Genomic DNA, 16012 nt, shown 5'->3' with positions numbered 1-16012 from the left:
AAACAATATTATTGCCCCATAACAATACTCAAATTATAAACAAATAGTTGATCAAATAACATTTACAAAGAACAAACAACAAAAAAAATTGTCGCATCCGACCCTCGCAACGCGAGGTTCCCCACCTAGTTATGTATAATAAAGTAATTTTACAAATTGTTGTTTTATGATAGTTTTAGTAAAAAGATAGTCATTTTGTATTCAACCACCTCTAAGGCTCTAACTTTTTCTGTTAAAACCTACCCATTTTGTTGACTTTTGTGTTGTCTTTAAAATAAAATTATTAATCCTCATATATATAGATTTTTTATTTAAAAGCCTATACATATAATAAAAAATAATTGATGATATCATTATTTAGCAGTATATATGAAGGGATGCTTCTCAGAAACTTCATGGACGATAGAGCCAGTGCATGTATAAGAAGAAGACAGCCAATGCCTTAAACCAACCCTCTGCCACGTGCCAAACACATCGCCCACGTGTCCAACACCCACTGCCACATAGCTCTCAGACATTCACACACTTTGTAATAAATCAAACCACTTTACCTCACTTCCATACTACACTGTTCGCAAATTCGAGAAAAATGGCTACTACTTCTCTTTCATTTCGTGTTGTACTCTCTGCATACTTTCTTGTAATTCTCTGCGTCTCCTTCCCTAACCCAACAACACCATTGCATGTTGGTGAAGGGGAGGAAGAAGGTGGCGGTATTCCGTTACCGGTGCCGGCGAGGCATGGAGCGGTGGTGAAGAAAGGTGAGAGATGGAGTGTGGTTACGACGGAGTTCGGTGAGATCTCAGCTGTTAAAATCGGTGATGGTAGAGATGGGTTTTATCATCTCCAGTTTATCACCATGGAACCTAACTCTCTTTTCCTTCCTGTTCATCTTCATTCCGATATGGTTTTCTATGTCGACTCAGGTAACAAATCTACAACCTCTGAATGCACATTATGAATTATTTACTTGGGTACAGCATTTGTGCTCAAAATGATTCAGATCATTTATAATATTAACATCCATTTACTGGTTAATTTGGAGGGAGTGGAACTCTGAATTGGGTTGATCTTGAAAACGATGACGATAAACTCCGGCAAGTGGAGTTACAAGCCGGAGACGTTTACCGGCTGAGCACCGGAAGTTTCTTCTACTTACAAAGCAACTTAGATCCCGATCGCCGGAAACTAAGAATAAACGCCATTTTTTCCGATTCCAAAGAGGAGATACGAGTATGATGACACAAACTCAGATCGATACATAAAATAGAAACATATGAGCATTCTTTCATCTGTTAATCGTTTATCATAATACAGGAAGGATCATCGTTCGGAGCATACGCCAGTGTTCGTGATTTGATTCTTGGGTTCGACAACAGAGTTCTTCAAGCTGCATTTAGCGTAAACATTCTCTTAATCTAATTAAGAACATTTCTTTTGTCACAGATCGATGTAAATGGTTATAAATCTATGTGATTCAGGTGGATGTGGAAGTGATCGAAGAGTTGCGAAGTGGAGGAAAACAACCGATGATTGTGCATGGAGTCACACAGGCAAAGGCGAATGAGTTATGGGAAGTCCATTACAGAATCATGAGAGCTTTCCTTGGTCGTATAAAGAATAACATGATCGATATTAATATTAATAATAATAAAAAAGACAAAGCTTATAATATCCTCACGGCGGATCACGACGTTGAGAATTGCAACGGGTGGAGTCTGGTTGTTACAAGTAAAGAGTTGAAGGCATTAAAGGATTCCGATTTCAGTATCTTCATGGTCAATCTAACCAAGGTCAGTTACTTTTTAATCGTGTAATTAAGCTCTAGTTTTATATAAAATTATCAATTTTTGATTATGGTGGGTTTTGTAATTAGGGGGCAATGATGGCGCCACACTGGAACCCAACTACGGCGGAGATAGGGGTGGTGGTGAGAGGACGAGGGATGGTTAATGTGGTGTGTCCGGGGAGTTTAAATGAAACGGAGTGTAAAAATTCGAGGTTTAGGGTTGAAGAAGGTGATGTGTTTGTGGTGCCAAGATATCATCCGATGGCTCAGATGTCGTTTAATAATGGGAGTTTTGTGTTTATGGGGTTTACGACTACAACGAAGAAGAATCATCCGCAGTATTTGGTGGGGACAGCTTCGGTGTTGCAGGTGTTGGATAAGAGTGTGGTGGCGGCTTCTTTTGGGGTGAGTAATATGACGATGGATGAGATTTTGAAGGGTCAAAGAGAGGCGATTATTGTTGAGTGTACTTCGTGTGCTGAGGAGGAAGAGAGGTTGATGGAGGAGGAGATTGAGAGGGAAAAGGAGGAGGAGAGGAAGAAAGAAGAGGAGGAGAAGGCTAGGGAGGAGGAGGAGGAGAGAAAGAAAGAAGAGGAGGAGGCTAAAAGGAGGGAGGAGGAAGAGGAGGCCAAGCGGCAGGAAGAGGAGGAGAGGAGAGAGCAAGAGGAAGCACGGAAGAGGGAGGAGGAGGAGGCTAAGAGGAGGGAGGAGGAAGCGGAGGCCAAACGGCGGGAAGAGGAGGAAAGGAGGGAGCAAGAGGAAGCACGGAAGAGGGAGGAGGAAGAGGCTAGGCGGCAAGAGGAGGAGGCTAGGAAACAACAAGAGGAGGAGGCTAGGAGGCGGCAGGAGGAGGAGGAAGCCGCTAGGCAACAGGAGGAGGAGGCAGCCGCTAGGCGGCAGGAGGAGGAGGCTAGGAGGAGACAGGAGGAGGAGGAGGCCGCTAGGCGTCAGGAAGAGGAGGCTAGGAGGCGACAGGAGGAGGAAGCGGCTAGGAAACAACAGGAGGAGGAGGCTAGGCGGCGGCAAGAAGAGGAGGCGGCTAGACAACAAGAGGAAGCTAGGAAACAACAGGAAGAGGAGGCGGCCCGGCGGCAGAAGGAGGAAGAAGCCGCTAGGCGACGTCAACAGCAAGAAGAGGAGGCTAGGAGGCGACAACAAGAGGAGGAGGCTAGGAGGAGGGAAGAAGAGGAGACGGGACATGGTGGTGGTGGAGGACATGGAGGAGGAGAAGGGGGAGCCGCTAGTAGGGAGGAGGAAGAGATGGCGAGGCGGCAGAGGGAGGCGGAGGCTGCAGCTAGAGGAGGAGGAGGGGGTGGTCAGGAGAATGGAAGTTATGAAGAGTAAGAAACTCCTTAAAAGCATGTTTATATTTTTGTGATGAATAATTTCTATTTCTTTGGTTATCTAATAGTAGATTTGTGGTTGGTTTTGTGTATTAATTATGTACGTTAAAAGATCAATATGAATTTCTTTGAAGCTATGCATGTGCCAAGTAACAATAGAGAGAAATAAAATAAATAAAACTTAATTAGTTATATACGGAAAACACATGTTATTATCACTTGTTACTATAATAATTCTTAATAATATTTACTCCTTTTCGTGAACTTGTTTTAAGTATCTGTTATGATTAGATTGATCATTTTTTTCAATTAATTTTTGGAATTCAGTTATATTTTCTAAAACCAAATTATTTTTGTCAAGACATAGCACGAATAACAACATTCAAATCTAAAGACATTTTAACATGCTTAGATCCCAGCATCCCAAATTCATGAAATAACTCCAAATAGTAATTTCTTTTTGTTAACAAATTCCATCACTTTTATGAATGACTCCAACTCTAATTAAGGATTTCATTTTTCCTAAATCCTTAATCAAGTATTTGGATTTCAAAAGGTTCATCACTGTATTGGTTTCATTCTCACATTATTACCAGTTAGTACATCATCAACATATAAAAGTAAAACAACTATATTATATACCACCTTGTTCTAACAAATAAAGAATAGGCGTTAGCACTTTGAACAAAGCCAATTTCAAACAAGTTAACATAATTTTTATTGCATTTTCTTGGAGCTTGTTTAAGCCCATATAAAAACTTAAGCAACTTATATACATGATTATTACCAATAGTATAATACCCTTGAGGAATTGAGGTAGACTTATAAACACCTTCTCATCAAGATTACAATATAAAAATGCATTGTTAACATCTAAGTGATATACATTCAATTGATAGGATGTTTTTGGGTTAGCTCTTTTTATTATAAAAGTGATTTTAGGAAAAATACTTACTAATTTATAGCTTTTTGATATCATCCTATTTTTTCCATATAGACATCCTAATTATATTTTGAAATATTTTTATTTGTTGAAATTACATTGTTTTCCGAAAAACTGATTACAAGTAGTTAATTATAGGTTGACTTTTTATAAAGGGGTCAATGGGGTGTTTAAGGGAGTGTCTTATTAGCATCACCCTTTTGAAAAAAAAAAAAAAGATTTTAAAAAATATTTTAGGTTAGAAAATCGTTTTTGAAGGGTAAAATGACAAAAAAAAAAAAAAAGAACTGAAAAGCTAGGGGTGCGTTTAGTTGCGGAAAAATCGACCGTTTTCCGTAAAAATTTTCCAAGAAAAATGAGAATTTTGAAAACACGTTTAGTTAGTCTATTTTTCTAAACATTTCACGAAAAATGAAAATTTTCTGTTTTCTAAAATTACAATGAAGTTGGAAATTTTTGGAAAACTGATAATCATTGTTTTTCAAATTTTTCTAATTCCAAAATTTTTGTAAAATATAACTACACCCACACTCCCACCTCTACCTACCCCCACATTAACACCCCCAACTCACCATACTCCTACCTACCTACACCCACACCCACCCACCCCCACAAACACACACACACACACACACACACACTCCCAAGCCCATCCCCACAATCATACAAACATACACCCATCCCCACCCCCACCGATACAAACACATATACACACACATACACCCACAAAGACACATACACACATCCATCCCTACAAACACACACAAACACACTCACCCCCACCTCCACCCACAAACACACACACATCCACCCCCACCTCCACACACACCCACCCACCCCCACCTTCACACACACACACACCCACCCCCACCCACCTCCACCCACAAACACACACACCCACCCCCACCTCCACAAATACACACACCTACACACACAAACACACACCCATCACCCCCACAAACACACATACACACACCCACCCCCACCCCCACAAACACACATACACACACCCACCCCCACCCCCACCCACAAACACACACACACACACACCTCCACCCACAAACACACACACACCCACCCTCACCTCTACACACACATACCCACCCTCTCCTCCACACACACACACACCCACCCTCACCCCCACAAATACACACACACATCACCCTCACAAAGACACATACACACACACACCCACAAACACACACACACATACACACACCCATCCCCACAAACACACATACACCCACCCCCACCCCCACCCCCACCCACAAACACACACACACACCCACCTCCACCCCCACAAATACACACACACACATACACACACCCATCCCCACAAACACACATACACCCACCCCCACCCCCACCCACAAACACACACACACACACACCTCCACCCCCACAAATACACACACACACACACACCCAACACCGCTACCACAATCACTGACCTACCATCATGTAACAGCCCGGAATTCCAGGTATCTTTATTGTTTGATTATTCTGTGTTTTGAGAGGGGACTCGGCGAGTTGGAGCTCAGACTCGCCGAGTAGGTTCGCGATTCTGGACACGAGATTCGTCTGGACTCGGCGAGTCCAGGATATGGACTCGGCGAGTCTGCGCTGTTTAATGAAACCCTAATTTCCCGGTCCTAAGCCCTATTTAAAGGACCTTATGGCCCTCATTTGCGGCCACCTTGAACCCTAAGAGCCCCCATACGACTGTGAGCCCTTGTGAGTGTATTTGGAGGCCATTTGTTCACCGTTTTGTGTGATATTGCAAGAAAGGAGGGAGAGGATCAAACTCGAGGAGTTGGGGAGCTTGGATCTGTTGCTAATTCATCAAGGGAGTCTTCTTGAGGTAACTTTCAGAGCCAAACTTCGTGTTTTGTGTTGATGTGTCAAATCTAGGGTTTCTTCTTGCATTTCTTGGCTTAAATTGGAAGTATGAAAGGTTCCATGGAGATATGGAACCTAGATCTGGGCCTTAGCAGGTCCAGGAGACCCCATATGGCTAGCTTTATGTCCATCCTTTTGAGTTAGAAGCTAAGGTGGTCATATTAGAGGTTGTTTCCCCAAAATAAGCCTTGTACGCATTGCATGGCAACCAAGACTGAGACTTTACGTGACAAATAAGCTTGGGAAGGCCAGATCTATGAATGGATGGAACGGATCTAACCGCAAAAGCCACTTTTAGCTGGTGCATGGCATGGACTCGCCGAATCTGATGAACAGACTCGACGAGTCGCTTGAAGATTGTCCTTGAGGACACCCAGTGTGTAGTCCTGACCGAGTTATGGGCGACTCAGTGAGTCGCAGAGAGTTGAAAAGGTTTTGGCAGGTGGTCGAGTCAAGCTGGGACTCGCCGAGTTGTTCTTGAAACTCGGCGAGTTGAGTCGGGGTGGCCCCGCGACTCTTCCAGGTGGAACTCGTCGAGTCAGGGGAAGCACTCGACGAGTAAGAAGGGAATCCTATGGAGTCGGCGGATACGTCTAGACTCGCCGAGTTGCCCTTGTGCACTCGCCGAGTCCGGTCAAGTTGACCGTTGACCGTTGACCAGAGTTGACCTATGTTTGACTTCTTAAGGATAGTCAAACTTAGAAGATAAAAGTGTTAATAAGAGATGTATGATATTATAGGGAGATTGTAGCTCGGCGGATCGAGCACGAGTGACTTCGGGATTTGCTAGCTTTCGATATTCGCGAGGTGAGTCTTCTCACTATACTGTACCCGGAAGGGTTTGACTGTGTGACCGGAAGGTCAGATATGATATGAGATATATGTGCTATATGTGATAAGTTAATTGTTATGCGTGCTATGTATGTTATGTGGGCCGGAAGGCATTATGTTAAGGGCCGGAAGGCGATCATGTTATGGGCCGGAAGGCGTTGTGTTGTGGACCGTAAGGTTGGCGTGGGTAGGACCGGAAGGTTTACCCAGCAGGGACGGAAGTCCCCTGAGACACATGGACCGGAAGGTCAGGGCCTGGAAAGGCGTATGTGCGTAAGTTTTATTTTGGGGAACTTACTAAACATTTATGCTTACAGTTGTTGTGTATGTGTTTCAGGTACTAGCGAGGACCGTGGGAAGGCGCCGGCGTGATCTGTACACATTGATAGATGTTTTGTGATCTTGGGATTCATATGATTTGTATTCTGACATGACACTTGGAATGTTTATGCCTTGTTTTGAATGAAAATACTTTATTTTGAAATGAAAAAAATTGTTTGAAAATTTACGTTGTTACAAATTGGTATCAGAGCCTTGGTTTGAGGGATTCGAGTGCACCTTCGGGCGTAACTGAACTCAAACCGAGGATTTGAGGAAAACTTTTAAAATAAAGGCATAAACTTTTGTAAATAATTTTGTGGTAAACAAGGAAGAAGCAGTGTGTACGATCAGTCAGCGCCCGAACGGTAAAGATCCCCAAAATACCTTACAATGTTATGTTAAGAGATATGATATGATGTGAAGTGTTATGCATGCTAGAAGACTAGGTATTCATGATAGGACTAGAGTGGCCTGATTTGTGATGCCTTAGTCTAGGGAAGTTTGCCGATATGAGATGCTTTGATAGCGTGCAGATAGATAGTGCATATCAAAGTAGAGTACTCACTATCCGAGGTTTGGGGAGGAAGGTTTGGGATGAATGTTGATGCGGTGTGGTCGGTAGTATTGGGCCCGTACTACCGAAGACACCGGGTCAGCGGGAGACCCAAGTAAGAATCCCTGGATATCGGAGACTGAGTAGGGTTGCGTTATCGAGTGCGATTATACTCGATGGAGTCTCTGATAGTTTTATGTTGTATTTCAGAGACATCATGGTTGGACCACGCCACAGACCGAGTACGAGCGGTGTGAGTGACGAGGAGATTCGTCAGATGATTCATGAGGAGGTGGTTGCAGCGATCCGGGCTGAGATTCCGGAGATGTTTGGGTCTATTAAGACCACCTTGATGGAGACTTTTGATGAGCGGTACGCCGCATTGACTGAGGCTACAGCCGCTGCAGCTACCACAGCTGTGGCCGCTGCCAGGCCACAGGGGGGTGACTCGTTGCTATTTCGGGAGTTCAGCAACACGAAGCCACCTGAGTTTGATGGGACGCAGGATCCGATTGCTACGATGAGGTGGATCGCTGATATTGAGGGGTGCTTCTACACTTGTTCATGTCCGGAGCATCTGAGGGTACGGTTCGCTTTGAACCAGCTCCGTCTGGGAGCGAAGGATTGGTGGAAGTTCGTGACGGCGAACTTCACTTTGGCAGAGATTTCAGCAGTGTCATGGGAGAGGTTTACCTCTATGTTCAGAGACGAGTACGTTCCCCCGGTGGAGAGGGAACGATTGGTTCAGGAGTTCTTGACCCTCAAGCAGGGTACTGATTCGGTTACAGTGATCACGCGGAAGTTTCATGAGAGGGCGATGTTCTGCCCCGAGTTGGTGTCCACAGAGCAGGCTCGGATGAGCCGGTACTTGGGTGTTTTGCGGAGGGATATTCGGGAGTTTGTGTCAAACTCCACCTATCATACCTTTGCTGAGCTTCAGGCGAATGTCAGGAAGCGTGAGATCGAGTTGGAGACCCAGGCCAGGGAGGAGGCCGAGACTCAGCGGGTGGACCGGCGGCCGGCTCAGTCTCAGCCGGCAGCCAAGCGGGCTAAGTCTGCCGATTCGAGGACGGGAGGTCTGAAGGGCCGCACTTGCGGAAAGTGTGGCAAGGGTCATGAGGGGGCATGTCGATTTGGTGCTTGCTACAAGTGTGGCAAAAAGGGGCACATCGCTAGGGATTGCCCCAAGGGGTTTACGGTTTGCTTTCATTGCAACCAGACAGGCCATCGGAAGGCCGAGTGCCCTCAGCTTCTTCAGGGATCTGCACCTGCTGCCAGGACTACTGAGACTCGACCGGTGAAGGCCGAGGCCCCAAGGGCTCGAGGGAGAGCCTTTCAGCTGACTGCGGAGGAGGTCCGTGCTGCGCTCGATGTTGTGGCAGGTATGCCTTATTTCATGTATTTAGTTCGATGTTGAGATGTTATGCTTATATTATGATATGCGTAGGTACTTTTCTTATGAACTTTGTGCCTGCTCTAGTGTTATTTGACTCGGGTGCGAGTCGGTCTTTTGTATCTTTGGCCTTTAGTCAGCATATCAGCGTTAGTCGTGAGCCATTGAGTCGGCCTCTGAGAGTTTCTATAGCTGACGAGAGGGTGATTTGTGCCATGGAGGTTCTCCGGGGGTGTGTGTTAGAGGTTTTCGGGGTCGAGCTTCCGATTGATCTGATTCCTATTGCGATGGGTGATGTCTGTGTCATTGTGGGCATGGACTGGTTGAGCCGTTTCGGCGCCGTCATCGACTGTGAGCGTCAACTGGTGACTATACGAGACCCTAGTGGGGGAGTTCTTTCGGTGTACGGCGAGGGTACCCGTTCAGGATCAGCTTTTTGTTCGGCCGCTAGGGCGAGGCAGTGTCTACAGCAGGGCTGTAGGGGTTTTGTGGCGTATGTGATGGATACGCGAGAGGTTTCCGAGAGACCGAGATCAGTTGAGGAGGTCCCAGTGGTGCGTGAGTTTCCAGATGTTTTCCCCGAGGAGCTGTCGGGAGTACCTCCTGTGAGGCAAGTAGAGTTTGGTATCAATCTGGTTCCGGGGGCCGCGCCTATCGCTAAGGTGCCTTATCGTCTTGCACCTCCAGAGATGCAAAAGTTGTCCTCGCAGCTTCAGGAGTTGCTGGGGAAGGGATTCATTCGGCCGAGCAGCTCGCCGTGGGGAGCACCTATTCTGTTCGTCAAGAAGAAGGATGGTTCACACCGGATGTGCATTGATTACCGGGAGTTGAACAAGTTGACGGTCAAGAACCGTTACCCGTTACCGAGGATCGACGATTTATTCGATCAGTTGCAGGGAGCATCTTGGTTTTCCAAGATCGATCTGAGGTCGGGGTACCATCAGGTGAGAGTGCGGGATGAGGACGTTCAGAAGACAGCGTTTAGGACGCGATATGGGCATTGCAAGTTTGTGGTGATGCCTTTCAAGCTCACCAATGCCCCGGCTGTGTTCATGGATCTCATGAACAGGGTATGCAGGCCGATGTTGGATCGGTCAGTGATTGTATTTATCGATGATATTCTGGTGTATTCGAGATCTAGAGAGCAGCATGAGGAGCATCTGAGGGAGGTCCTTGAGGTATTGAGATCGGAGAAGCTTTATGCAAAGTTCTCCAAATGTGATTTCTGGTTGCGGGAGGTCCAATTCCTAGGACATCTCGTTAACCAGGAAGGGATTCTGGTCGATCCGGCCAAAGTCGAGGCGGTGATGAGCTGGGAGGTGCCGAAGTCACCATCGGAGATCAGGAGCTTCCTTGGGTTGGCAGGGTATTATCGGAGATTTATTAAGGATTTCTCCAAGATCGCAGTGCCGCTCACCAGATTGACCCGGAAGGGTGTTGCATTCTCATGGGGTCCCGAGCAGCAGACCTCCTTTGAGACACTTCGCCAAAGGTTGTGCGAAGCCCCGGTATTAGCTCTCCCGGAAGGGATGGAGGATTTTGTAGTATATTGCGATGCATCAATTTTGGGGCTGGGTGCAGTGTTGATGCACAGGGGTCATGTGATAGCTTATGCGTCTAGGCAGCTGAAGCCTCATGAGGCGAGATATCCCACGCATGATTTAGAGTTGGGGGCAGTAGTGTTCGCTCTCAAGATTTGGCGTCACTACTTGTATGGGGTTCGATGTACGATATACACGGACCATAAGAGCTTGAAGTATTTGATGGATCAGCCCAACCTAAATATGCGTCAGAGGAGGTGGTTGGATATGGTCAAGGATTATGATTGTGAGATCCTGTACCACCCAGGCAAGACTAATGTGGTAGCCGATGCGTTGAGCCGCAGGGCGGAGAGCACTCCACTACGAGATGTATGTTTGAGATTGACCGTGATAGCTCCAGTATTGGATGCTATTCGTGGGGCACAGGCCGAGGCTGTGCGACCGGAGATGCAGAAGAGAGAGCGGGTCGTTGGTTTGGTTTCAGAGTTCGTTACGGATGGACGAGGGCTTATGACGTTTCAGGGTCGGATTTGGGTACCGTTTGTGGGTGGTACGCGTATTACTTTGATGGAAGAGGCTCATCGGTCGAAGTTTTCGATCCATCCGGGGGCTACGAAGATGTATTTGGATTTAAGGAAAGAGTATTGGTGGCCCTGTATGAAGAGGGACGTCGCATGGTTCGTTGAGAGGTGCTTGACCTGCCGCAGGGTTAAGGCCGAGCACCAGAGACCGCATGGCAAGTTGCAGCCATTGGAGATTCCCGAATGGAAGTGGGAACAGATCACTATGTATTTCATCACTAAATTGCCGAGGACTGCCAGAGGAGTTGATGCAATTTGGGTGATTGTGGATAGGTTGACGAAGAGCGCTCACTTCCTTGCCATCAGTGAGAGTTCTTCAGCGGAGAAATTGGCGGAGATATATGTGAGAGAAGTGGTATCTCGGCATGGGGTGCCGATCTCGATTGTTTCAGACCGTGATGTGCGCTTCACTTCCAGATTCTGGAAGAAATTCCATGAGGAGCTGGGCACTAAATTGCATTTTAGTACCGCATATCATCCCCAGACAGACGGCCAGAGCGAGCGGACGATTCAGACGCTGGAAGACATGCTTCGAGCGTGTGTGTTAGATTTCGGGGGTAGCTGGGATGCGTATTTACCCTTGGCAGAGTTTTCCTACAACAACAGCCATCATTCGAGCATTGGTATGCCACCCTTTGAGCTGTTGTATGGTAGGAGATGTCAGACCCCCATTTGCTGGGGAGAGGTTGGGCAGAGAGTGATGGGCAGTACAGAAATCGTGCTCCAGACGACAGAGCAGATTCAACAGGTCAGACAGAGGTTGTTGACCGCCCAGAACCGACATAAGAATTATGCAGACAGACGCCGGTCCGAGCTTGAGTTTCAGGTCGGCGACTTCGTTCTCCTGAAGGTCTCTCCTTGGAAAGGAGTGATTCGATTCAGGAAGAGGGGCAAGTTGGGGCCCCGGTATATTGGGCCATTTCGTGTGATTGCAAGGGTAGGCCGGGTAGCCTATCGGTTGGAGTTGTCAGCCGAGTTGGGGCAGATCCACGACACTTTTCATGTGTCGCAGTTAAGGAAGTGTTTAGCCGATGAGTCGGCAGTGGTTCCATTAGAGGATATTCATGTGGATGCGAGTCTGAATTATGCTGAGAGGCCTGTGGCCATCAGGGATCGGAAGATCAAGGTTCTGAGGAACAAGGAGGTACCTCTGGTGTTGGTTCAGTGGCAACACCGGAAGGGATCGGAGATGACCTGGGAGCCGGAGCGCGAGATGCAGGAGCAGCATCCGGAGCTATTTTCAGAGCGAGACTTCGAGGGCGAAGTCTAGTTCTAGTGGGGGAGAATTGTAACAGCCCGGAATTCCAGGTATCTTTATTGTTTGATTATTCTGTGTTTTGAGAGGGGACTCGGCGAGTTGGAGCTCAGACTCGCCGAGTAGGTTCGCGATTCTGGACACGGGATTCGTCTGGACTCGGCGAGTCCAGGATATGGACTCGGCGAGTCTGCGCTGTTTAATGAAACCCTAATTTCCCGGTCCTAAGCCCTATTTAAAGGACCTTATGGCCCTCATTTGCAGCCACCTTGAACCCTAAGAGCCCCCATACGACTGTGAGCCCTTGTGAGTGTATTTGGAGGCCATTTGTTCACCGTTTTGTGTGATATTGCAAGAAAGGAGGGAGAGGATCAAACTTGAGGAGTTGGGGAGCTTGGATCTGTTGCTAATTCATCAAGGGAGTCTTCTTGAGGTAACTTTCAGAGCCAAACTTCGTGTTTTGTGTTGATGTGTCAAATCTAGGGTTTCTTCTTGCATTTCTTGGCTTAAATTGGAAGTATGAAAGGTTCCATGGAGATATGGAACCTAGATCTGGGCCTTAGCAGGTCCAGGAGACCCCATATGGCTAGCTTTATGTCCATCCTTTTGAGTTAGAAGCTAAGGTGGTCATATTAGAGGTTGTTTCCCCAAAATAAGCCTTGTACGCATTGCATGGCAACCAAGACTGAGACTTTACGTGACAAATAAGCTTGGGAAGGCCAGATCTATGAATGGATGGAACGGATCTGACCGCAAAAGCCAGTTTTAGCTGGTGCATGGCATGGACTCGCCGAGTCTGATGAACAGACTCGACGAGTCGCTTGAAGATTGTCCTTGAGGACACCCAGTGTGTAGTCCTGACCGAGTTATGGGCGACTCAGTGAGTCGCAGAGAGTTGAAAAGGTTTTGGCAGGTGGTCGAGTCAAGCTGGGACTCGCCGAGTTGTTCTTGAAACTCGGCGAGTTGAGTCGGGGTGGCCCCGCGACTCTTCCAGGTGGAACTCGTCGAGTCAGGGGAAGCACTCGACGAGTAAGAAGGGAATCCTATGGAGTCGGCGGATACGTCTAGACTCGCCGAGTTGCCCTTGTGCACTCGCCGAGTCCGGTCAAGTTGACCGTTGACCGTTGACCAGAGTTGACCTATGTTTGACTTCTTAAGGATAGTCAAACTTAGAAGATAAAAGTGTTAATAAGAGATGTATGATATTATAGGGAGATTGTAGCTCGGCGGATCGAGCACGAGTGACTTCGGGATTTGCTAGCTTTCGATATTCGCGAGGTGAGTCTTCTCACTATACTGTACCCGGAAGGGTTTGACTGTGTGACCGGAAGGTCAGATATGATATGAGATATATGTGATATATGTGATAAGTTAATTGTTATGCGTGCTATGTATGTTATGTGGGCCGGAAGGCATTATGTTAAGGGCCGGAAGGCGATCATGTTATGGGCCGGAAGGCGTTGTGTTGTGGACCGTAAGGTTGGCGTGGGTAGGACCGGAAGGTTTACCCAGCAGGGACGGAAGTCCCCTGAGACACATGGACCGGAAGGTCAGGGCCTGGAAAGGCGTATGTGCGTAAGTTGTATTTTGGGGAACTCACTAAGCATTTATGCTTACAGTTGTTGTGTATGTGTTTCAGGTACTAGCGAGGACCGTGGGAAGGCGCCGGCGTGATCTGTACACACTGATAGATGTTTTGTAATCTTGGGATTCATATGATTTGTATTCTGACATGACACTTGGAATGTTTATGCCTTGTTTTGAATGAAAATACTTTATTTTGAAATGAAAAAAATTGTTTGAAAATTTACGTTGTTACACATCACCAGCACTGCCACCATTTCCGCCGCCGCCACCACTGCTGCCACCCCACTACCGCCACCACCACCATCACCGTCATCGACATCACCACTGCCCCCCGCCGCTGCCCCCACCCTTACCCTACCACCGCTACCGTTTTCTAAAAATGAAAACCAATAGAAATATACACATCTAAACGCATTTTCTAATTTTCTAAAACAAAAAATGAAAAATGAATAAGTTTTAAGTAAACGCGTTTTCTAAATTTTCCAATGAAAACGAAAAACGAAAAACGAAAACTGAAAGGGGAAAACGAAAAACGGAAAATGAAAACTATTTTCCGTAACTAAACGCAACCTAGGTTTTTCTAGCTTTTAGAAAGCCTTCTATTTTATCTATTCAAAAAGTTGATTAAAAAGCTATTGTCAAACACCCAAACAAATTTTTAGCTTATTAACTTTTAAAAAAAACTAATAAACTAATAAGCTATTTTGAAAAGTTAACCCAAACACCCACTTAACAAGGAAGGTAATTACCACACGCATGTTTACCATTTAACAAAAATTAAAATGTTTCTTTATAATTTATACCAAGGTTGCAGAAATCGTTCGACGGTAGCTCGACGGTGGATTGGGGTCAATGGATTAATTGACTAGGTGGAGATTAATCGGAGACCATTAATTATTTAAAAAATTAATAAATATAACATTAATCCTAAGAATATAACATTAAATATAACATTATTATTAATAAAATTATGAGTTGGAAAACTAGTGCATCACCATCAACTAGTTTATGATCTTCATCAAATGCTTTGCATCCTCTACTAAGTCCTATTTTCCTTGGGAGGTACTTTGTTGGCCACTCATCTCCATCTTCATCAAGAAGTGTCATTATTTCATCATGTGTAGGAAGATAGTTTTTGTAGAAATACACACGAAGACCCTAATTACAAATCATAGTAATAAAATGTTAAATGGGAATGTGAAGACCTAAACATATTTCATGTTCTTGAAATTCTTTATTGAACATAGGACCTCATGAATATGGCTATAATGGGTATAATAATCCCTTTTGAACTTACCAGTCAAAACCCACTCGAAACATCAAGCATTGGTTTTAAGAAGCTAGGAAAATCAGGCTGTAATTTGGAGTGTCGTTCTTTTGCTCTGAAGCATACTCTATATCTTCATCAGAGGCGTAGATTCGATTTAATAAATCCCTTACCTGTGACCGATTAGAGCGCCTAGACCCGCCTAGCTCCGATAATCTCTAGCTTTGACCGATTTTGACCACATCCGATTAGAGAGGCCAATTAGCTATAATCGTCATCAGTCGAGGACCACCAAGCATCTAGGCGCCGATTAATCGACCGCCTAGACTGATATTTTCAACACTGATTTATACCCTCTTTTTAGTTAGATCCTTTAGCAACTAACATACATTTGATTTATATTTAAATTTGTATACCTAACAACACCTCATAGGCTTCCAACTAGGCGGTAGATGTGTAATTTCCTAAGTATTATTCAAATATAAAGCCTTCATTTCTTCATTCATAACCTAAATCCAATTATGATCAAACAAAGCTTCACTATAATTTCGAGGTTTTATAGTTGTAGAAAGATAATAAATAAAGAAAAAAATTTCATAACTCAAACAAGAGTAACTCATAGATTTTTCAATTTCGTATTTATGTTTACTTTCAACAACAAAATAATTAAATATAATTGGCATTTTAGTCTCTCACCTATACCTTCTAA

At 45.4% G+C, this 16012-nt stretch overlaps 1 protein-coding gene across 1 annotated transcript; it reads left to right on the top strand.

Moving 5' to 3' along the window:
- Positions 1–542: 542 nt before the first annotated feature.
- On the top strand, positions 543–3269 carry LOC111919377 (vicilin-like seed storage protein At2g18540). Its single transcript, XM_023914967.3, has 5 exons — positions 543–926; positions 1046–1233; positions 1318–1401; positions 1482–1793; positions 1877–3269. Exons 1-5 carry the CDS (start codon positions 590–592, stop codon positions 3131–3133), a joined length of 2178 nt encoding a protein of 725 aa, XP_023770735.1. The 5' UTR covers positions 543–589; the 3' UTR covers positions 3134–3269.
- The last annotated feature ends 12743 nt before the right edge of the window (positions 3270–16012 follow it).

This window comes from Lactuca sativa, chromosome 3 (assembly GCF_002870075.4).
Source record: "Lactuca sativa cultivar Salinas chromosome 3, Lsat_Salinas_v11, whole genome shotgun sequence".
NCBI lineage: Eukaryota > Viridiplantae > Streptophyta > Magnoliopsida > Asterales > Asteraceae > Lactuca > Lactuca sativa.
Note: the sequence above shows the minus strand (reverse complement) of the source record. Positions and strands in the feature narration are given on the sequence as shown.